This window comes from Megalobrama amblycephala, linkage group LG11 (genome assembly GCF_018812025.1).
Source record: "Megalobrama amblycephala isolate DHTTF-2021 linkage group LG11, ASM1881202v1, whole genome shotgun sequence".
NCBI lineage: Eukaryota > Metazoa > Chordata > Actinopteri > Cypriniformes > Xenocyprididae > Megalobrama > Megalobrama amblycephala.
Window position 1 is genome coordinate 37,967,131 of NC_063054.1, and position 23,144 is coordinate 37,990,274.

The 23,144-nt window shown below is 40.3% G+C and overlaps 1 protein-coding gene across 1 annotated transcript; it reads left to right on the plus strand.

Annotated features, from left to right (window-relative positions):
• Nucleotides 1-1,132: 1,132 nt before the first annotated feature.
• On the plus strand, nt 1,133-21,214 carry apobb.2 (apolipoprotein Bb, tandem duplicate 2). The gene is made up of 24 exons (XM_048207881.1): nt 1,133-1,811; nt 3,316-3,345; nt 3,472-3,575; nt 3,657-3,802; nt 3,913-4,060; nt 4,254-4,406; nt 5,693-5,817; nt 6,648-6,733; nt 6,817-7,267; nt 7,641-7,752; nt 8,395-8,541; nt 9,783-9,994; nt 10,073-10,268; nt 10,363-10,542; nt 10,626-10,805; nt 11,075-11,242; nt 11,396-11,601; nt 16,954-17,133; nt 17,214-17,323; nt 17,436-17,636; nt 17,839-18,002; nt 18,174-18,232; nt 18,313-18,683; nt 18,765-21,214. The coding sequence occupies exons 1-24, from the start codon at nt 1,760-1,762 to the stop codon at nt 21,068-21,070; spliced, it is 6,087 nt and encodes a 2,028-aa protein (XP_048063838.1). The 5' UTR covers nt 1,133-1,759; the 3' UTR covers nt 21,071-21,214.
• Nucleotides 21,215-23,144: the final 1,930 nt, after the last annotated feature.

Sequence of the window (23,144 nt, forward strand, 5' to 3'; positions counted from 1 at the left end):
AAATTAAAAATCATGACAAAAAGTTGAAATTGACATACTAAGTCATAATTTTGATGTTTTCTGTCATAATTATAACACAAGTAAAAATTATGACATAAGTCATAATTATGAGATAAAATTCAAACTTATTACATAAAAAGTCACAATTTTGATATACCAAAAGTCAAGTCAAGTCAAGTCAAATTTATTTATATAGCGCTTTTACAATTGGTAATTGTTTCAAAGCAGCTTTACATATTAGAAGCACAGAAAAAAAGGGAAGTGGTTAAAAATAAGCTGTACAAACAAGCGTGGTAATATGTAACATATACAAGACGGTGCTACATTAAGCCAATGTCGGCTGACTCCCAGGGGTGGAAAAAACCCCCTAGGAGAAAACCCAGCGTGGGAAAAAAGTCCTAGGAGGGAAAAAAACCCTTGGAAGATATATATAATATATGTAAATGGATATGGAGATCAAAATCTGAATTATACATTTTTATTATAGAGATTAAAAATAGATTATATATAAATATATGTAAGCGGATACGGGGATTAAAAATCTGAATTATAGATGCAGCCAGAACTGGATCTGTAGGCCCATTATCTCCTGGGCTACGTTGTAGTCAGGTCCAGACACAGGTTCTCCATCTGATCTGGATACGGCCTGGATCCAGCACCCGGCAAACCTCGGGATAAGCAGAGAGACAGATATTAGCGTAGATGCCATTCTTATTCTGATGTACAGGTATATCTAGTGTTATAGGAAATGTTCTCGGTTCCGGCCGACCTAATTATTGCAGTGTAACAATCCTTTAACGGATTTGAAAAATGTCAATGTATTGATAATGTGTTATGTGTATGCAAGAGCAAAGAGATGTGTTTTTAGTCTAGATTTAAACTGACAGAGTGTGTCTGCTTCCCGAACAATGCTAGGAAGATTGTTCCAGAGTTTAGGTGCTAAATAGGAAAAGGATCTGCCGCCTTCAGTTGATTTTGATATTCTGGGTATTATCAGCTGGCCTGAATTCTGAGATCGCAATAAACGTGAAGGACTATAATGCATTAAGAGCTCACTTAGGTACTGGGGAGCTAAACCATTTAGAGCTTTATAAGTAAGTAGCAAGATTTTAAAATCTATACGATGTTTAATAGGGAGCCAATGTAATGTTGACAGAACTGGGCTAATATGGTCATACTTTCTGGTTCTAGTAAGAACTCTAGCTGCCGCATTTTGGACCAAAAGTCACAATTTTGATATACATCATTTTGATATATATTAAGTAATAATTGTTTCTTTTTTATCATAATTATGATATATGCCTAAGTTAGGATATAAAAAGTCAAAATCATAACATAAAAAGTTGAAATTGACATATTAAGTCATAATTTGATTTTGACATAACGAGTAAAGAATTATGACATAAGTCATAATTATGAGATTAAAGTCGAACTTATTACATAAAAAGTCATAATTATGACATACTTAGTCATAATTGTGGCCCTTTGGATAAGATGTGTCATTAATCAGCTCAGTTCTTCTCCAATCCTGTCAGTGCAGTTAAATCAATAATATTACTGAAACCTCAACTAAGCAAACCAATGGCGAGCCCAATGTTTATTAGCAAACTATGTCTGTTTGTTCTATTAGCCTCTTTGAGAAATCAATGTCAAACTTGGCTCTGTCAGCCTATGAATGAACTTTGGAGTAAGAAAACACATGAGATTGTTTTACTATAAATGTGCTGAAAACTGAGAGGAAAACAGTTCTGAAGCCATCATGGCCGACAATAAGCTCCAGCTTCTGATGCTTTTGATCGTCGCTGTGTCCGGTAAGTATGAAATTAGTTTCTGACAAACTTTTTCATTTATTTCCCCTCAAATATTTGCACTGCAAAAGCGATTTACTTACTCTGTATTTTTCCAGTACAAGTTTCTAAACATTCTTAAATAAAATACATTTACTTGAGATGCAAAATGATATCAAAATGAAGTGAGGTTTATCCTTAAAACATGTTAAATATTTCATATCATTTATGTTTAAATAATTCAAATGTTGGAGGATGTTATTTTTCCCAGTTTCAAAGGATACATTGTTGAGATGAATATGAAATCCATATGGAGTCCCATTTCCAACACATAAAAAAGAATCTTTGGTAAATCTTAATTATGACAAAAAGTTTGAGATGAAGTCTAAATTATGAAATACTTAGTAATAATTACGAGTATTAAAAAGTCAAAAAAATGACATAAAAAGTCAAGATTGACATACTAAGTCATACCTTTGACTGATTTTGACAAAAAAAGTAAAAATTATGACAAGTCATAATTGTGGCTTTTCCTATCATAATTATGGTAAGTTGAAGTTAGGACATAAAAAGTCATAATTGTTTCTTTTTTATCGTAATTATGACGTGTCTAAGTTAGGACATAAAAAGTCAAAATTATGACATAAAAAGTTTAAATTGACATACTATCATAATTATGATTACATAAGTAAAAATTATGATATAAGCCATAATTATGAGATAACATTCAAACTTATTACAAAAAAGTCATAATTTTGATACGGCAAGTCATAATTGTGGCTTTTTTTTTATCAGAATTAAGATATATGTCTAAGTTAGGACATAAAAAGTCAAAATCATGACATAAAAAGTTTAAATTGACATACTAAGTCATAATTTTGACTTTTTATATGATTTTGACATAAAAATTAAAAAATTATGATGTAAGTCATAATTATGAGATAAATGTCGAACATATTACATAAAAAGTCATAATTATGACATACTAAGTTATAATTGTGGCCTTTTCATAATTAGTACATAAGTAGATTTTAGGACATAAAAAGTCATAATTATGAGATAAAAATTCAAAATTACTATGACATACTAAGTCAGATTTATGAGACTGAAAAGTCAAAATAAAAGTAAAATTTATTACATAAGTCTTAATTATGTCAAACTAAGTCATAACTGTGGCTTTTTCTATCATAATTATGACACAAAAAGTTGAAACTGACATACTAAGTCATAATTGTGACTTTTTATGCCAAAAATCAAGTTAAATCTTTATTATGAGATAAAAAGTCAAAATTATGATGTGCTAAGTCATACTACAATCAGACCTTTTGAATTCATTTGACTTTTTTCACTTCACTGGCATGTATTTGTTCTAGTTTCTGAACACCACTGCAATAAAGAACTAAATAACTACCGAAGGATTACACATACATTCAAGTTGGTTTTTTATGATTTTTTCAGCCCTGACTACAGTCATAACTGCAGAGCAAACCATAGAGTTTTAACACAACGCATTTGTTTTGTGTTGCAGACGCTCAGGATGAAGGAGTGCCATGCTCGAGTACGTCTCTTGCAATTATTCTGCAGAATCAAATGATCTAAATTCAACATTAAATATCAGCATGTATTTCTGCAGTTTCTCACTGGTGGATAATGTGTATTAAATGAGTTGCTCTGCTTCTTCTAGTGGCCAAAAGATACAAGCCTTTCAACAAGTATGAATACTTCTATGAGACGGAGTCCTTGAATGCTTTGAACGGGGCAGTCAACGGCCCCAAGGCCAGCTGCAAGGTACAGTAGAGTTCATTTCCACACATCAAACTCTAAAGATACTGCTGTTTTTTCAGTAACGCAGTGTGAATATCGTATTAGGTTGAGATCGCGGTTCCTGATACATGCAGCTACATTGTGCGCACTGCCGACTGCACGCTGAGTGAAGTGATAGACGTCGATGCGGATGGAAACCCAGTGTTTGGAGCAGCTGCTGGTGCGGAGGACTTCAAAACCGCCATGGAGAGGTAAAGCCCTGCTCACACTAACAATAACTATGGGTGCGCCTCAATCAGATCCCCAACATTGTGTATAATTCGGGCAATGGTATTCAGCAGAATCCTCTCTCTTTGTTCAGACATCCTCTGAAGTTCACCGTTGAGGGAGACGATGACATCAAGCTTTTCCCTGAGGAGGATGAGCGGATAAACATCCTCAACATCAAGAGGGGAATCATCTCTGCTCTTGCTGTCCCGGTGCTTGAGGAGGACAAGAACAAAGACATGGTCCGTATTTTTAAATCGCAATATATATATATATATATATATATATATATATATATATATATATTTCATAGAAAAGCAAAATATTGCAGTGTCAGTTTTCAGTATCGTGCAGCCGTCCTAGTCCACTGATAAACTTCATTCTTGAATAAGAAGATGCTCATGTCAGATCCACTTCTAACCATTTCCATTCCAGCCCACCATCTACGGTCTGTGTAAGACTGACTATGTCGTGAACACCAGAGAGGACGTCGCCACCGAAGTCACTCTTACAAGAGACTTGTCTGCTTGTGACAAGTTCAGGCCAGTCGATGACCACACCAGTCCCCTCGCCCTCATCACCGGCATGGTGAGTCCTGAGACACTGATTTTTTGCTATTTTAAAGGGAAGAAATTTTGTTTTGGAGTCTGCTACAATAGTTTTACATTCATCCAATGCTCTGATTGGTCAGATGGCCCATTCTTTTGTGACTGGTCGAAACAAAACGCTCATTATCATATCTGAATCTCAGCTCTTCCTCAGCATTTGATACACAGTAATACGATGGCATCTTCTTGACATGAACAACACGAACCAAACTCTTCCAGTCTCAGATAAAACTACAGTGTTTGAGGGCGGGGCAAAGCAGATGCTGTTCGCTGGCAGCCAATGGGCTGGCATTATGCAAATTAGTTACAAACCTATGTAGGTTCAGCAGGAAGATATTTGGAAGAATGTCAGTAACCAAACAGATCTCACCCCCTATTGACTACTATAGTATTTATTTTTCATCAGTGGGGGGCGCGATCTGTTTGGTTACTGACATTCTTTTAAATATCTTCCTTTATGTTCAGCAGAACGAAGAAATTCATACAGGTTTGGAACTACTTGAGGGTGAGTAAATGATGACAGAATTTTCATTTTTGGGTGAACTATCCCTTTAACATTAAAAACGCAGACAGCAGCAGGATTATTAGGATGCTGTCACTTTAAGATGTAATGCACGGATCCAATATACTGATACTGCACACATGCATTTTCTTTCTCATCTCTTTACATTCACTTAAGATATAACCGACTATACTTAGGATACTTGCCGAGACGGGCATTTTGTTTTTTACATAATTTTGTGTGAATTTGTCTGTTCAAGCACAAGAAGATGCGAAAGAGAGCTCAGGTATTGCACTTTGGATGTTTAAACTTCCCATACAGTGTGTGAGTAATGAATTGAGTTCTCTTTCACGTCTTCTTGCGCTTGAATATTTAAATTGGCAAGGATTAAACTTTCGTGATGATGCAGCACTTACCCGTAAGCTGTTTCGAGCGTTGTTCATGTTTGTTCACACTCATGTTCTCACAACATTGCATTGTTTCTGGTGATTGACATTGTTTAATATACTCGCCAACACCAATTTTTACTTGCATTTGGCGCTTGCAGAGTGTAGGCCCTGCTGACAAGCCTTAATTTCAGAATCAGAATGAGGGTAAATGAATGAAAATAATAATTTTTCCCGCATATATATTAGTTATAGAGTGAACCTCAAGAAATAAATTAAAATAATAAAACATATTAAAATCCATGTCATGACCCCTTTAAAACCCAATGAAGATGAGTAGGTTGAGATGTCCAATGTTTGTCATTCTCTCTTCCCAAGAAATATCCTCTTGCTCAGCTGATCAAAAGCAAACAGACCTGCAACTACAAGTTTAATAATGAGCAGCACCACATGACCTCTGGAACTTGCACCGAAAAACATGTTCTTGCGCTCTTTTCACACAAGTAAGTGAAATAAACATATTTTCCTGTAGCTCATGTAACTGTAGAGCATGTCGCTAGCAATGCCAATGTCATAACATGAGTTCCAGCACGTCGCTTCAGTTTTTAACGTTGAAATAGTGTGAGGAAAGATGTAAGTAGCTAAACATTTAATATTCAACACTGTTTTACAATAGAAATATTAGTAACAGTAATATCCAGTGGTGCAAACTACTCAAATTTTGCCATTTTTAATGGAAAATATAGGCTGAATCATTTACGTGATTCATAACTGAATGTCATGAGAATAGTTCAAGCTGATTACTTTACAAAAAATGTAATTCCTTTAAATAAAAAGACCATTTCATCCCCTCCCAAAAGAAAAAATGGTTTCCCCCAATGATCAATGCCTAGAATCTTAAAGTCAGCATGAAATGTTGTGCCTCTATTTTCTTCCCTATAGTGCCATATATCCAAGTGAAATGGCTTCTCAAACAAGAACAAATGTAGGGTGGGGCTTGATTTTGTCCGTGGGGAATTGATTGGATGGTTATGGTTTGCTATTCGTGGATCACATGTGCCCCGCCCTTGCCATCAGAGAAGAGAAGAGGGAGGCAAAGTTATCCTGATTCAAGATTACAAGGAACATGAATTTAAAAAATAATGATGTGCACTGATAAATCATTTAGAATAAACACTGCAATATTCCATAAAAAAAATTAGAATTGTCCATTTTGACTTTTATCGTGAATTTAAATGCTTTAGATAAAGCATCTGCCAAATGCATAAATGTTCATTGAGTATCTTGGATGCTCATGTACTGATGCTTGTCTCTATGACTTTATCTCAACCAGGAGAGAATATGGAGTGATCAATACTGGCAAACAGGCTTTGACACTTCTGGGAGTTTCTAAGTACAATGACCAAATCTTTGAACACAGTAAGAGAACATCTCTTTGGTATGAATATTCATAACTTGCTTGGATGTCAAACTGAATGCAAAATGCACTGTTATTCCTCCAGATGTGGCCAACATGAAACCCCTCCATCCAGACAGCAGTGTTGACATGAGCCCCATCCAGGATAAAGAATCCGCTCTTGTTGTTCTGAGGGAAATTGCTGACCTCTCCAAGACCAATGATGGACGTAAGAGAGCCCACTTGGCCCACAAGCTCATAGCTGTGATCCGCAAGATGGAATCTGAAACCTTGACAGCCGTTGTTCCCGAGGCATTGGAAATCTCTCAGTCTTTGACGTACCAGGCTTTGCTACAGTGCGGTACACCAGAATGCGTCAGTGCTATCATGCAGTTATTCAGGACCTTTGACACATCCTCAGTTGAGATTGACGCTGCTGTATATGCCATGGGAATGATACCCAGGTCCTCCCGCGTACTTGTAAAGGAAATGTTGGCGATGGCAAAGTTCAAGCCAAGCAAACCCATCTACTACGCTCTCAGCAATGCTGTGAGGAGGTGAGGGACAACTAGTAATGTGTTCCGTTTAAATCTTTAGATTTAGGTAAAAATAAATGGTCAACTAACATATGAACAGAATTTTACCAAATGGTAACATTTCTGTAGCTCAACCAGCGGAGGATTGGCCAAGATCTTGGGTTTGATTCCCAGGGAATGCATTGCACAATGTCATTATTCCATATTTACCTCGAATGCAATGGATAAAAGCATCTGCCAAATGCATAAATATAGTACACTTTAATTTGCAACCATGTGAAAAGACCTTTTTAGACAAACACAGTTTTGTCTCACTGACTGTTGTCCATGTTTTGCGCAAGTGAACTCAGTGTTTCATCAAATCAACATCTTTATTCTCTCTGTGTGACCCAAGGCTCTTTGAGATGGATGGAGTCACCAGTGAGATCCAGGCAGTGGCTGATTACACCCTTGAACAGATCGGTGATTGCACGGGTGACCAGGAACACGTCTTTCTTTCTCTGAGGGTATGTTCACACATGCTAATAAATTCAACTTCAGACTATACAACTAAAGCCCTATTCAGACAGTAATAGTTTCTCATGGGGACATAAGTTATGTTCATCATTTACAGGGGTTAGTCTGTGATTTTATTGCCATCCGAATTCAGAATGTCTGTGTTTTTCCTCATAAAAATTCCCTGCCAAATTACCTTCTTTTTTGATGAACACCAAGGTCATGTTGGTAATTTAATTGCCATCCATATCCTCAAGAAGGGATCAATTAAAAAGTCATTTTTGGAATCCTTTTTGACCATTGACAAGCACCGTATGGTAACTGTTGTGCTTCACAGTAATGTGTGCATGAATTTTAAGGAAAAATTTGTAAATGTTTTTTGTTAGACCAAATTGTACTCGTACCGTACAACAAATTTGACACGCCAAAATGGATGTTAGGCTATAACTCTGCAATGCTTAGGCATATTGTGATGAAATTTGGTACATGTCATCATAATCATGACTCGATGGTACTTTTACATTTGTGGCACAGCACCACCTACTGGTCAAGAAAAATGAAAAAAAAATAACATTTTTGCTTATAACTGCTGAACAGTTTGGCCAAACACCATGAGATTGGTTTCGTTAGATTACCCTAAAAGTCTATTACAGGTCATTGGCAATATGGTGGCTGCACTGGGAGCTGCGCGCCCTGCTTTGCAGTCTTCTGTTATTCAATGCATCAAGCAGCCGGCTGCCTCCCCTGCAGTCCAACAGGCCGCTGTCCAGGTCTACAGACAGATTCCTGTACCTGAAGAGGTGAGCTGTTAAATAAACCCACAACTCTTGGTGAGTTTGAAGTCAGTCTAAAATAGGGCTGCACAATATTGGAAAAAATGACATTTTGTTTTTCTGTGATATACATCAATCAGGCATAACATTATGAGCACTGACAGGTGAACTGAATAACACTGATTATCTCTTCATCATGGCACATGTTAGTGGGTGGGATATATTAGGCAGCAAGTGAACATTTTGTCCTCAAAGTTGATTTGTTAGAAGCAGGAAAAATGGGCAGGCATCAGGCGTCAGGGTCATGGGCGGCCAAGGCTCGTTGATGCATGTGGGGAGCGAAGGCTGGCCCATGTGGTCCGATCCAACAGACGAGCTACTGTAGCTCAAACTGTTCAAGAAGTTAATGCTGGTTCTGATAGAAAGGTGTCAGAATATACAGTGCATCAGTTTGTTGCGTATGGAGCTGCATAGCTGCAGATCAGTCAGGGTGCCCATGCTGACCCCTGTCCACCGCCGAAAGAGCCAACAGTGGGCATCAGAACTGGACCACGGAGCAATGGAAGAAGGTGGCCTGGTCTGATGAATCATGTTTTCTTTTACATCAAGTGGATGGCCGGGTGCGTGTGCCTCGCTTACCTGAGGAACACATGGCACCAGAATGTACTATGGGAAGAAGGCAAGCCGGCAGTGGCAGTGTGATGCTTTGGGTAATGTTCTGCTGGGAAACCTTGGGTCCTGCCATCCATGTGAATGTTACTTTGACACATACCACCTACCTGAGCTTTGTTGCAGACCATGTACACCCTTTCATGGAAACGGTATTCCCTGGTGGCTGTGGCCCCTTTCAGCAGGGTAATGCTCCTGCCACAAAGCAAAAATGGTTCAGGAATGGTTTGAGGAGCACAACAACAAGTTCGAGGTGTTGACTTGGCCTCCAAATTCCCCAGATCTCAATCATCTGTGGGATGTGCTGAAAAAACAAGTCCGATCCATGGAGGCCCCACCTTGCAACTTACAGGACTTAAAGAATCTGCTGCTAACATCTTGGTGCAGATACTACAGCACACCTTCAGGGGTCTAGTGGAGTCCATGGCTCGACGGGTCTGAGCTGTTTTGGCAGCAAAAGGGGGACCAACACAATATTAGGAACGTGGTCATAATGTTATGCCTGATCACACAATCGCACTAAAGCCATATCGCGATACTGATTTTATTCCGATATATCTTGCAGCCCCAGTCTAAAGGTCATTTCATGGCTCTTACAGGGCCGAGAGGTGCTCTTGCATGCTGTTCTGGATAGAACTGCATCCATACAGAAGCGTGTAGCCGCATATCTCATCTTGATGAAGAACCCCACGCATGCTGAACTCGATCAACTAGCAGCGGCTCTCCATGTTGAGGAAAATCCTCAGGTCAAGAGCTTCATCATCTCTCACATCAGCAACATCTTGACCTCGACAGCACCAGAGACCCTGGAGTGAGTAAAAAAATAGAATGGGAAGAACCTAATCTAATTTCCAGAAGAAAACGTAATCTTGTTTTGTTTACTCCCTAGCTTGAGACAGAAGATTCAAGAGGCCTTTCAAGGCAATGAAATTGAAATGCTCACTGAATCCACCAAATTCTCTCGGTACTACAGACTTGGATCTTTAGAGGGAAATATGATTTTTGAATCTCCAAATGAACTTCCAAGGGAGGTCATGGTGGAGATGACCTTGAATGCTTTTGGGTTTGATATGGACTTGATTGAGGTTACAGAGTACAGTAAAATCCAACATTTAATTTTTTCCCAAATTCTGCTTGCCATAATCAAGCAGCCCTAATGTCTTTGATTCTTGCTTTCAGATTGGCATGGAGGGAAAGGGCTTTGACCCCATTGTGGAGGCCATCTTTGGTGAAGATGGATTCTTCCCAGATACAATCATGAAGACCACTTTATACGCTACTGACAAGATGCCCGCCCAACTCAATGAGGTCTTGGACAACATGCTGCCGATCATGAGAAATGATAGGAAGAAAAGACAGGTATTAAATGTTGTAAAAATGTTGCAAATGGATGTACTTCCTCACAGCTGGATTCCAATCTCAATCTCTTCTGTGTGCTCTAGGCTTCTCAAAACATATTCAATGAAATCAGTCATAATGTCAACAAGCTTATGGAGGATTTAAAGGCCCAGGATGCTCCTGAAGCGATGGTGTATCTCAAGCTCCTGGGTGCTGACCTTGGGTATCTCGATACAAAAGATGGCAAGATGATTCAGAATCTCCTTAAGATGATCCCCACTGATGTGAGTCCAGCTTTACCAACCACAGCTGTCATCACATGGATTAAATCAGCAGAATTAGTCATGCATTTTTTAATTCATAATTTTAATTAAAGTTTATTTAATAATCAATTAATTAATCAACTTTATTTAATAATCAACACCCAGTTGTTGTTGTTTTTTCCAAACAAGGCAGTTTATATCAACTTTTTAATAGCAGAATTATGTTTCAACTCCAAATTGTTGTTGAAAGTATGTTGGCATTACTAATCAGAATTATATTTTTGAAATAGTTCCTCAAAAGACTGCTCTCAAGTGTCGACAACGAGCTTTTCCTTCACTACATCTTCATGGATAATGAGTTTTATCTGCCCACCAGCGCTGGCTTTCCACTGAGAGTTGCTCTGTCTGGTACATTTACTCCTGGAGTCAAAGGAGGATTGAGCTTTAATCCAGGCATGGTGAGTCCATCACACTTCAGTTGTGCATGTGTTACTGTCAACAACAAATTATTTTTGATCAAATAAATGCAGTTCTGGTAAGCAGAAGAAACTTCTTTCAAAGTCATTAAAAGTGGTATTATCCTAATATGAATTAACATGACTACACCACAGAGGGAATTTGCTTTGACGCTGTCTGCTGGCATTGGGTTTGTGACTGAGATTGGGACTCACTTCCCCGACTATGTTCATTGTGGTCTGGAGATGCACACGAACATCTATCATGAGAGCGGCGTCAGAGCAAAGCTCTCTGTGACTGACGGCCAGCTCAAGCTCTCCATTCCAGCTCCTCGTGGGCCAACTGAGCTCATCAGCGTCATGTAAGACATCTTGAAATGTATAATATCAGTGCAATAAAGGTATTTAAAAGCCCTTAGCATAAATGCAAGTAGGGCTGCATAATAATGGTTAAACTGATTCTCATTTCAGAAATTTCTGTTACATTTAAGTGAAGTTCCTAAACGTAATTTAGGGAGGAGCGAGCCCATCTAATCTTCCAATCAACAGCCAGAGTATATAAGCAGCTGCTTACCTCTCTTCAGTCTCAGCTGTTTCAGCATCCGGTAGTGCCGTACTGAACGATGTCCGACACCACGGAAATTCCACCATCCCCCTTCAGACGACGAACTTTCCCCGTGACACCAACAGTCACATCTCGCGTAAGATCGGATCTCACAGATCCAAACACGGATGCTCTTTCTGAGCGCTCATACAGACCACGCTGCGGATAACCACTCTCTCCTCCACGCTCAGGATCGCCCGTTTAACTGCGCCTCATCAGTCTTCTTCACAGACTTCATCTCTTCATTCTACCGCCGTTAATACACTGATTCTACCCATTTCAAAAGGTCCGCCAACAGCCTACGTCAAGTCCTCTCCAGCTCTGGAATTAATTTCTCCCGCAGATCATCAAAAGCTAAACTCTACGATCTTCTTTAGTTCTAACAACAGTTCCAGGATGCCAACAAACACTTCAGCATCATAAAAGCAAGACTCAGAAGTTTCTCTTCCGACCTGATGTCCTGAACATAAACATTTACAGCACGCTAATCCACAGTCCGTTGCCGCCGCACGCACTTCCTCGTCCGCCGTTTTTTCCGCCCGATCAACAACAGCGGCCGCAAAAACAGTCCCGCTTTTCCAGCTCTTCCCATACGCAGCTCCACTCCTCAGGCAAGAACTATCCAAACTTACTCCTGTCTCCCGCACTTTACTTCCTTCTATGGATTATGAAATTAAGCCTCTTGAATCTTGAAGCTTTTAAAAATAAATAAATAAATTTACAGCAGCCATAAACCAGCCAGTGCAGCTAAAGAATATAGATGTACAGCTCAGTCATTCCATTAAGCAAATAAAAGCCTGGCAATGTTAAACGTGTAGTTTTCTGATAATATAATTTCCATACTAATGTGTTGCAATAAATTAAATATAACAATAATAATAATACTAACAGAGTTTGATGCAAGTAAATCATGCTCTAATTATGATAGGGTTTTATACTGTCTTTATGGCAGAATGTACGATCATGTAATATAATATATAGATTAGTAAATGGACTTTAAATTCCATAAACCTGTAGAGTAGTGGTCTGGGTTCAACATTCTGAAATGCACAGCATTCATGTGACTGGAAAGATAGTTGAGACGTCCTTCATTTATCACCGCTCCTCTGAAAACATGCATTCATTATAATTGAGCCGTGTATTCGATATGAGATTTGAAGCTTCAGTTTCATATGTAACATCACTAATTCCTTCTGCTTTTTCAGTTCTTTTTCAATCTTCTTCATGATAAACCCATGCGCCAGGATGCCCTCGCAGATGGTTACTTCTCGCTCACCCAGAAAGCGGATCCTAGCGTGAGGCTGCCTCCGCTAGTCGTCCCTCACCCTCTATCCGTTTACAACTTGCCTCATTCCTCTCCTCCCTTCTGTTCCCCGCTTGCCAGCCCATTCTCTCGCAACAGCAGTCCCTCTTCCTCCTTTGGAGCAGTCATTTTTATATCTACCTCAAGCTTTGCAGCTAAGTGAGCAGCCTCTCTCTTCTTCAATCATTATTTCCCGGTTAGTTAGTGAAATGGACACCATCCAGACAATTTCCAAACAGTTCTTTTTTCAGGCCTGACAGAACATTTCAGCCGCAGTCTGGAAAGTATACCTGACTCCAGCTTGATCTGCAATAACTTATCCGATATAGGACCCGATATAGTGGAAGGCCTCATCAAAAAGAACTAGATTCCGGATTCATGATCCGTCCCTTTTGATTCTCCACCTTATTCCGCATAAGCCCAATTGGAGTAACCAAATTAGATGAATTCTCCACCACCACAACATAGACCAAGCAATCATTCTCATAAACCTGTATCCCATAGTAGTAACAGCCAATCTGTGGGGTTCCGAAATGTTAATTGCCCCTTAGAATTTCCGCCTGTTACCAGTTCATCATCATAGATGAACATATCCCAGGTCACCAAAATAAAATCACAGATGTTTTATCTTCTTTTTCAAATTTAGAACATTGGCTCTTGAAGCAGACTCCAATCAACTTCAATTCCTCCTGATTCAGAACTCTCATTCGTCTGGTCCATTTCCTCAAGACATCTTCATACCACATCCTCAAATACCATACTGCAAGCCGTTTCTCCCAGAACACTCCAATCCTACTGGACAGCTTGGAGTTCCTTCCTTCCACAGAGCTTTCCAGGAGTTTTCCCTCCTTATCAATATCCTTCATCTCTTACCTCCATCATACCAATTTAATTCAGGAACAATCAAAATCTACCTCAGTGGCATACATTGCTCTCCAAGTTCATCCATGGCCAACAGTGCCCCGACTCTTCAAGTCCCCAGATATCCCTCCTCATCAGAGGTTTACAAAACCAATCCCCCTCAGCCAAACACCAGACAACCTTTTAACCATCCATTTTTCTTATCTTTCTGCATAGGTGCAGCCATCACAGCAGCCCAGAGGGGCCTATCCGAACACCAAATTAAAATGATCGGTCGATGCCACGCCTTTAAAACAACATATGTTCGATCAGTTCTACATCACAAACACTAGCATCTTTCTGAGTCTGGACCGCTTCTCCCTACTATTTTTGCATCTCCCCGCTTACCAAGCCCCGCAGGGCTCATATTCATCTGGATGCAGTGAGAGCTCTCCCTTTTCGTATGTGTGTTAGCTACCACTCCTGGAGTGGGCTTTCCCATTCGAATTGCTGTGTGGGCTCCCCCGTCCAGATACTGTGCAGGCTCTCCCGTTCGACTTGCAGTGTGGGCTCTCCCGTTCGACTTGCAGAGTGAGCTTCCCGTTTATTTTATCGGGGGCTCTCTCCTTCGAAACGCAGTGGGAGCTCTCCCGGTCGAATCGCAGTGTGAGCTTCCGTTCAGGCGCCGTGGGGGCTCTCCCTTTCTGAATCGCAGTGTGATTCTTCATGTTCTTAACCATGGAGGCTCTCCCGTTCGGATCGCAGTGTGGGCCCTCCTATCTGAACAAGCGGACTGGAGGTACCAAGGATCGTACGTCCCATAAGGATCGCAGTGGGCCCTCATGTCCTTATGTGATCCAAACCACCTTGGAAGGACGGTAGCTCTGCGTTTTATCTATATACCGTAGGCTCCCTTTTTCTGCGGCAGGCAGGTTCGCTCTGGATATCAGTGGCCCGTTTTCCCTTTAGGGACGAGGACCTCCTTCCCCTCTGTTGGCAGCTGGGGGCCCCATGTACTTCTGAATTCATGGGCCCCCATGTTGCAGACGTTGCGGCGGGAAGTTCTCCAACCACGTACTCAAACCTCCAGTCCCAAAAAACACTCCCGCAGGAGTAATTTTAGAAGTCACTGCCGCAGCAGTGCAGCGGCGAGATGCATCCTAGTCAAACTCACACAGCAGCAATAAACGCAAGCTCCCGACAGAGTTCTTTAAATAATAATTTTGCCGCAGCAGAAGCCTGCTCATAGCTCCACATGGTGGACATAGTAGGGCAACGCGTTCCAGCCCAGATCCCACAGGAGCCTCATTAAATATCACTGCTGCAGCAGTGTTCATTCATGACTTCAGGCCAATTAATCGCAACCTCCTTGTGTTCCGGCATAGGAAACACTAATGCCACTCGACACCTCAACTCTATTCTTCATATTGCTTTAATCTTTCGCTCCTTTTGGGGGGGTAACAAGCATTAAGTATCTGAGTATCCCATATACTTTAAATCCTTAAGCATTTTCAACCATGCTAAATCCAACTTGCTGTCCCAAATTTATTCTGCAATTTTTGGGGGGTGTATCAGAGCTCGAGTTGAAGATGCTTCATCGAGCCCCTCCTCAGTGGACAGCAAGCCAAATTAGCTAACCTAATACCCTAAAGATTATATGGGCAAACAAACTCGTTAAGTGAAGTTCCTAAACGTAATTTAGGGAGGAGCGAGCCCATCTAATCTTCCAATCAACAGCCAGAGTATATAAGCAGCTGCTTACCTCTCTTCAGTCTCAGCTGTTTCAGCATCCCTCCACCTCCCCAAACTCCACCTTCATTTCAGGTACCTTGCCCTATATAATCATATCCTATATTTATTCACTGGGGGGGTGTATCAGAGCTCGAGTTGAAGATGCTTCATCGAGCCCCTCCTCAGTGGACAGCAAGCCAAATTAGCTAACCTAATACCCTAAAGATTATATGGGCAAACGAACTCGTTAATCAGAATTATTGCACTTTCACGTGAGCACAAATCAAGAGAACGTCAACTCATATGCAGGGTTTAGTTGCCTAATCTATTGCGACATGTAAACTCAGAATTCCATGAAAAAAGACAGACTTGCAAGATGGAAACTCCAAATTCTGAGAAAAAGTCAGAATTGCGAGATGGAAACTCAGAATTCAAAGAAAAAATTCAGAATTGCGAGAAAAAGTCAGTATTGTGAGATGTAAACTCAGAATTCTGAGAAAAAATAATTGCAAGTCGTAAACTCAGAATTCTGAGAAAAAGTCAGAATTGCGTGACGTAAACTCAGAATTCTGAGAAAATTCAGAATCGCGCGACGTAAACTCAGAATTCCAAGAAAAAGTCAGAATTGCGCGACGTAAACTCAGAATTCCGAGAAAAAGTCAGAATTGCACGACGTAAACTCAGAATCCCAAGAAAAAAGTCAGAATTGCGAGACGTAAACTCATAATTCTGAGAAAAAAGAATCGCATGGCCTAAACTCCGAATTCTGAGGAAAAAGTCAGAATTGTGAGATGTAAACTCAGAATTCCGAGAAACTTACAATTGCGGAAAAGTAAGTGTTGATAAAAATTGTGAGCTAAAAAGTTGTGATTAGCTTTTTTATTCCATGGCAGAAACCAGCTTCCATAGTTTTAAGAACATCAGCGCTTTTTTTCAATGCATGCACATGGTGGCCAGGTTGGGAAAATTAGGTAAAACGCTTGGCAGACAATGTATGGGTTTTATGCTCTTGACATCTGGTATCCGCAAGCATCCGAAAGCTCGTGGAGGCTTGTTACCAATGCAATATAAAATAAAAAATGTTTTTAGGATAGATAACCAGCTGGCCTATGTCATGAAAATTATGCTAAATTAATAGAGTCGAGCAGAAATTCTGATCACAACTCAAATGCAGCCCTAAAAACAAGTCAAATTATTTTACACACAGTAAATGATGTTATTGTTCCCCACCTGTAGCAATTCTCTGGTGTCTGTTGTTGGTGCCAAGACTAAGTCCATTCCTGTCAAGGGCGAGTATATTAACATGAATAAATGCACTGCTCTTTTCCTTGGACTGAAGTACTGTGCAGCCCTGAAGTATCCTGATGCAAGGTCAAACGATGCTGCCCCTTACTTTCCTCTCTCTGGTGACAGCAAGTAAGTGAAAATCATCTACACACTGATATCTAAATATTCCTTTTCATCAAACATTTCATCCACACTGAATCTGTGTTTAGATTTTCTGTTGAGCTCCATCCATCTGAAGATGTCACAGTGTATATCGCCACCATCAGCTACGCCTATGAGGACGAGGCAGACAAAGTCACGTTTAGCGTGAAGGCTGAAGGTTAGAGACAGCTTAACAAAATAACACTTAAGTATTTGCTACTACATAACTGAAAATAAGAGAAAACATCCACATTTAAATTAACCATCATTTGTCTTTTGCTCACTAACAGGAACATCCTTTGAGGCCAGAAATGTAGTGATATTAAACAGACAGCAGTACAGTTTCTCTGCAGAGTTGCTTATCGATTCTCTTCAGCTTGATTCTAAAGTTTCTGCAAAACTGAAGCATGCTGAGAAGCTGACTTTGGAAATTGAGAGTGACCTAAAACTCCCAGAGACGACTTCTGTTCAAACACTCATCCTGAAATATGGTACCTGTCCAGTACATTGGCCTGTCGTGATTATTGATTAATTGTCTGATCGTGGTTATTTGATCAAATCGCAATTGTGTGAGATAACTGCAATAATTGTGCATTTTAAATTTCAATCACAGTTTGCCAACCACATAAGGAAATTTATGATCATGACAGTATAATTCTAGTGAATTATCTCTCTCAAAATATCTGTTCTCAGAGAATCAGAAGATTGAGGCTGAATTTAAATCTGATGTCAGGTCTGAGATTCAAAGAATCATTCCCAACATCAGTGCCATTGAAACATTTGTCAGGAGCCTTCTTGATCACCAGATTGGCCTGAATGAGATGAAGGTCCGTGATGTTCTGGCAAAGACAGCTGTGGTAAGAACTTCCCAAATTTATTTTCATCAGCTTTTGAAAATACCCGAAGAAATAAATGCTTATTAAAATCAAAGGGATAGTTCACCCTAACATGAAAATGAAGTATATCTAATGCAGTATGCCATTAGATCCAGTATCCCTTTGAAAAGAAACAAATGTACATATGTGCAGGATTTGGGAGTTCATGCCGTGCCTGTGATCACTCTTCCAGAAAGACTCTTCTTGAATGTGTGAGTTGATGCCACCATGTTCACAAGTATTTCAATTAATTTCATAGTTACCAGTTAAAATTAACATGTTTTTTACACAGAGAGGCTGCTGCTAAATATCACTTTGGCCAGGATACCATCTATACCATCACTCTTCCCTTGCCCTTGGGTGGAAAATCCTCTAGAGATCTGAACTTTCCCACAACCCTCTCAACACCAAACCTGATTGTACCTCATCTTGGTCTGGAATTTGAATCCACTAGCATTAATCTTCCAGAGTTCTCCATTCCCTGGGGTGTGTTGCTGTCTGTGCCGACTCTCGAATTGGTAGAGATGTCTGGAAAACTAAACAGCAACTTCTACAACTTAGAAGCAGCTGTGTCTGCTGCCAGAGATCCTGCTGCGAGCTATTCTGCCATGTTTGAAGTCACTGGCACAAGTCCTCTTGAACTCCTCTCCCTAAAGGTCGAAGGTAAAAGCTGTAATTGAAGTACCACATGCACTTTATGCACTTGATTTGGATGGTTGCTTATTGATTGATTTATTTGCACAGGATCTGCTCTAGTTGAGGCCACACCTGGCGAATCTCTCAAGGCTAACGTAAAGACTGCGCTTCACCACAACATCATCAGTGCCACCATAAGCATTAAGGAGGAAGTGGAGTTTGCTGAAAAACTCAGTGTAAAATCCAAAAGCAAGTTTGAAGTAACTAGCCGTGTTGGAGTGCAAGTTTTGCTGGAACACACTGGACAGTTTGGAGTTGATGCTGAGGAGATCTCTGGAGATGGAAACCTTGAAGGATCCTTCAAGGCTGGTTCAGTCAATGGTTCATGCAACCTCTTCCAGTCAGCCTCAGTCCTCCCATTCAGACCAGAGGCAACGATTAAATCTTCATTGAAAGTAGATTCAACACTTCTTCAAGCTCAGAACTCCTTTGCTGTAGCCTTTGCCAATGGAGAAGTGATAATTCATTCCAACAACACGGCATTTGACAACCTTCTAACATTGCAAAACATTGCTAAAATCGCCTTCAAGGAATCAGACCTTGTTCTAAATTCTCATACAGAAGCACGGGCTCTTGGCCTGAAGATCCAAAATGTAGCTGAGACCAGAGCTGGTGTTGGAGCAGTCAGCATTAAGATTGAGACCTCCACTCACAGCTCTGAAGAGCAAATCCATTCCCTTTTCAGAGGAGCACTGGACATCGATGGTCTAGCTATTCACAATGATGCCTCCGTTAAACTCATGGGACACAAAGCTCTCCACAAAGCCATTCTGAAGCTCAATAAAGATGGCCTGACCACCAATGGCACAACCTTACTGCAGAGCCTCTTGAGTCTGGAGGAGCTTCAGCACACCTTTGAGATCACCTACAAAAATGAAACTGCCACTGCTCAGAGCAAAACCATTGGAAATCTCATGGGAAGTCTCATTAACCACAACACTGAACTGGAGATTGCTGGACTTTCTGGCACAATCAAAAATCATATACGTGTCAAATCCATATTATTTGATTTTGAAACCAACACTCATGGTACAACTATTCCATTCAGAGTCAATTTTGATGCCACTGTTAATGGTAAATGTAAAACACATATGTATGGATACGAAAATCATGAGGTTATCGCAAAAGTCCTTCTGAAAGCAGAACCACAATCCATTGCTCACTCTCATGAATGCAAGATCTCATCCCTCCTAGACTATGGTGTCTTCATTAAATCACAATTTGAAAGCATGTCTGACACTCTGCTGATCCCCTCTGAACAAAAGACTAAAGTGACAGTTAAGGCTAAAGTGAATGACTATGCCATTGAACAGGAAATCAGTGCTTACAATACTCCAGTGCGGCTTGGGCTGGAAGGGTCTGGAAAGGTGCACACCAATCTGTTCAACACTGTCAATACTGATTATCAGGACTTTGCAGTCTCTGGCTTCCTAAAGTATGATAAAAGCACTGATATACAATCAGTTAGCTTGCCATTCATTCAAAGTTTTTCTCTAGTCCCTGACAACATTAGATTATTACTTGTGAGCATGGGCGAGACCCTGAGGAATTACATCAACCGAGAGGGGATTGCTTCAAAAATTCAGAGCTTACCTCAGCATGTTAGTGACTTTGTGTCTAATTTGAACATTGAGAGAAGAGTTGTGCAGCTGAAACATGGCTTGAAAGCTCTGTACCAAGATTATGCATTAAAGCTGAAAGGTCTGATCGGTGCATTTGAGAAACTAGTGAGTGATGTGGGCAACCGTTTCAGTGAGGCATTGGGTAATTTGGAGGAATTGGTTTTGATGGGTATGCAGATTGACAAAGCTGTTGAAATGCTACCAAAGCACATCAAGGTTTTGATATTTTCCATCATTGAGGATGTGAAAAATACTCTTAGCTCGATTAACACCCAAAGTTACACAAAGCTGAATGAGATCTTACATCCTGCCAGTGCTGAGCACAAGCTTGACAGTCAGATTCCTGCAATTTCGACATCTCTTCTAGTGCCATGTTTTGGAAAACTCTATGGTCAAGTCAGAATCAGCAGCCCTGTCTACAACATCAGAACCTCTGCAGAGTTCAAGAATGCCTCGGAGAAATACCCTTTGTTCACAGCTTTTATTAAGACTAAAGGAACCTCTGCAAACCTTGAGGTTCTGAATTACAATCTAGAATCCACAGCGCAGATATCGATCCCTGAGAAGAGTCCTGTAATGGTGTCTGAAACTTTCAAGTTAACACACATTGAATTGGCTTTAGATCAACAGGCATTGTTGACTATGAATGGATCTGCCTCTAACGATACTTTCTTTCTTGAAACTTCATACAAGTGCCGGGTGAACATCCCCTCACACTCACTGTCTGGTTAAGTCAGTCTGATTCAGAAGGCAGTATCTTGCCAGGATGATGCTACAATCACACTGACAGTTAAAAATGAAGGAACCGGCAAATTTGCTCTTCAAGACTTCTCTGTGGAAGGCACCCATGAGAGTGACCTGCATGTTAACATGGGCCTTGGAGCTGCCAAGTTATCTTTCACTGGCCACACTTATAGCGATGATTTGAAGATGAAAATGAAGGTCAATGCTGATGCTATTGGTCTAAGCCACCTTGAATTCAGTGCTCGTGTTGAAACGGAGTCTCCATTTATCAAGAACAGTTTGCTGGTTGCTTCTGGAAAGGCTCGCTTGGGCGATATGAAGGTGGAAATCAAGACATCCCATGTCACTTCGGTTGTCGGAGCTGTCAGCGGTGTCTTCTCTAACACTGCCAACATCATGACTTGTCCAAGTGAGGTTGCTATTGACTTTCAGAACAGGGGTATTGCCATGATCAACCTCTTTGAGTCTTTTTTAGCCAATATTGATCTCCAGAAAAACTACGCTGTTACCTTCAACTCTGACATACATGAAATCAGCAGTGTGGCAGTCGCCCACTTAAACCATTACAACTACAGCCATAACTTCACAGCCAGCAATAACAAAGCTGAGATGGGTGTTTACGCTGTTGTGAATAGTGTGGCCAGCTTTGGGTACTTAAATGCTGTAGAAATGTTTGTGCCAGCCATTTTCAATACTGCAGCAATCAGAGAGCTGAACTTGAATGATAATACTGACCTATGGTATGACTTTACCACAAGTGACCAGCCCATTGATCTAAATGCCAAACTTGTCTACCAGAAGAGCTGGTTTGCTCCTATTATTGATTTAGGTCTTGTTGTTCCTTCATTGGGTAACCTGGTCTCTGAGGTGTCTTTCAAGTCCTCTATTCTTAACCTCAATGCTAACGCGGGTATTTATCCGAAGGATTATTTGATGCGTGTTAGTGCCACAACTGATTCTGTGTTTCAGGGATCGAAGGCAAAGCTTGATGGAACCACTAAACTGACTGGACTAAAACTGGCCTCTTCTTTGTGTTTGGAGAATGCCTACTTTGAGGGTAATCATAAGAGTACCTTGACTCTGGAAGACAACTATGAGGCTGGATTGTCTATGAACACAGTTGCTAAGATTAATCTGACAAGCTTCGCTATTGATGCTACTCATCAACTTTCTGCTGACACCAAGGCCCATCCAAAGGCAGCATCAAACTTAAAGATCAAGTACACCTTTGATCGTCCAGATTCAGTGGCTGCTGGATATGGAGATGCTGAGAATACCTTAAAGCTAGATGCAACTCTTTCCTTCATCTCCATTGAGTCTGCAACCCATCTAACCACAGATTCTACATTCCCTGATGCCATCAAACTTAAGGGAAATATGGATAATGAAGCTAACATCTGTGTGAAAGCTGATGGTCTGAAATCCAATCTGAAGACTACTGGAAATGGGTACTTTGATTTTAAATATGCCACGTTGGGGTTTGACATTAATGACCAGCTGACCTTGGAGGGAGATCTTGGCCGTATGTATTCTTTGCTAGAAATTGATTCAAACTATACATACACATATGATAGACAATATGAATTTGCAATAAACCACACTGCTCTTGGTAAAGCTGAACTTGTTCCCATGAGCACCCTCATGGCTACTGTAGACATGGTTTTAACGCAGCCAAGTTATCGTGATTTTGATGTAAGAGATACACGTACTTATTTAACAAATTGGTCTGAATACAAAACAAAGGTTTTCTCCCGTTGGTACAATTCAAGTACAGATATATCAGTGTATTTTAGTGAAATACCTGTCTTAAAGCTTGTGTTTGGGTGCTCTCACAATCTCACTTCTCCATCTTCGCTTCTGGAGTATCAGGGTGACTTAAGTGTAATTCAAATAAACAAAAATTAACATTAGTTTTTGTTGAATATACACTGACTGGAAGAAATATTTAGGCAAGGCAAGGCAAGGCAAGCCAAGGCAATTTTATTTGTATAGCACATTTCATACACAATGGTAATTCAAAGTGCTTGACATAAAGAAGAATCAAATAATAAAAAAATGGAAC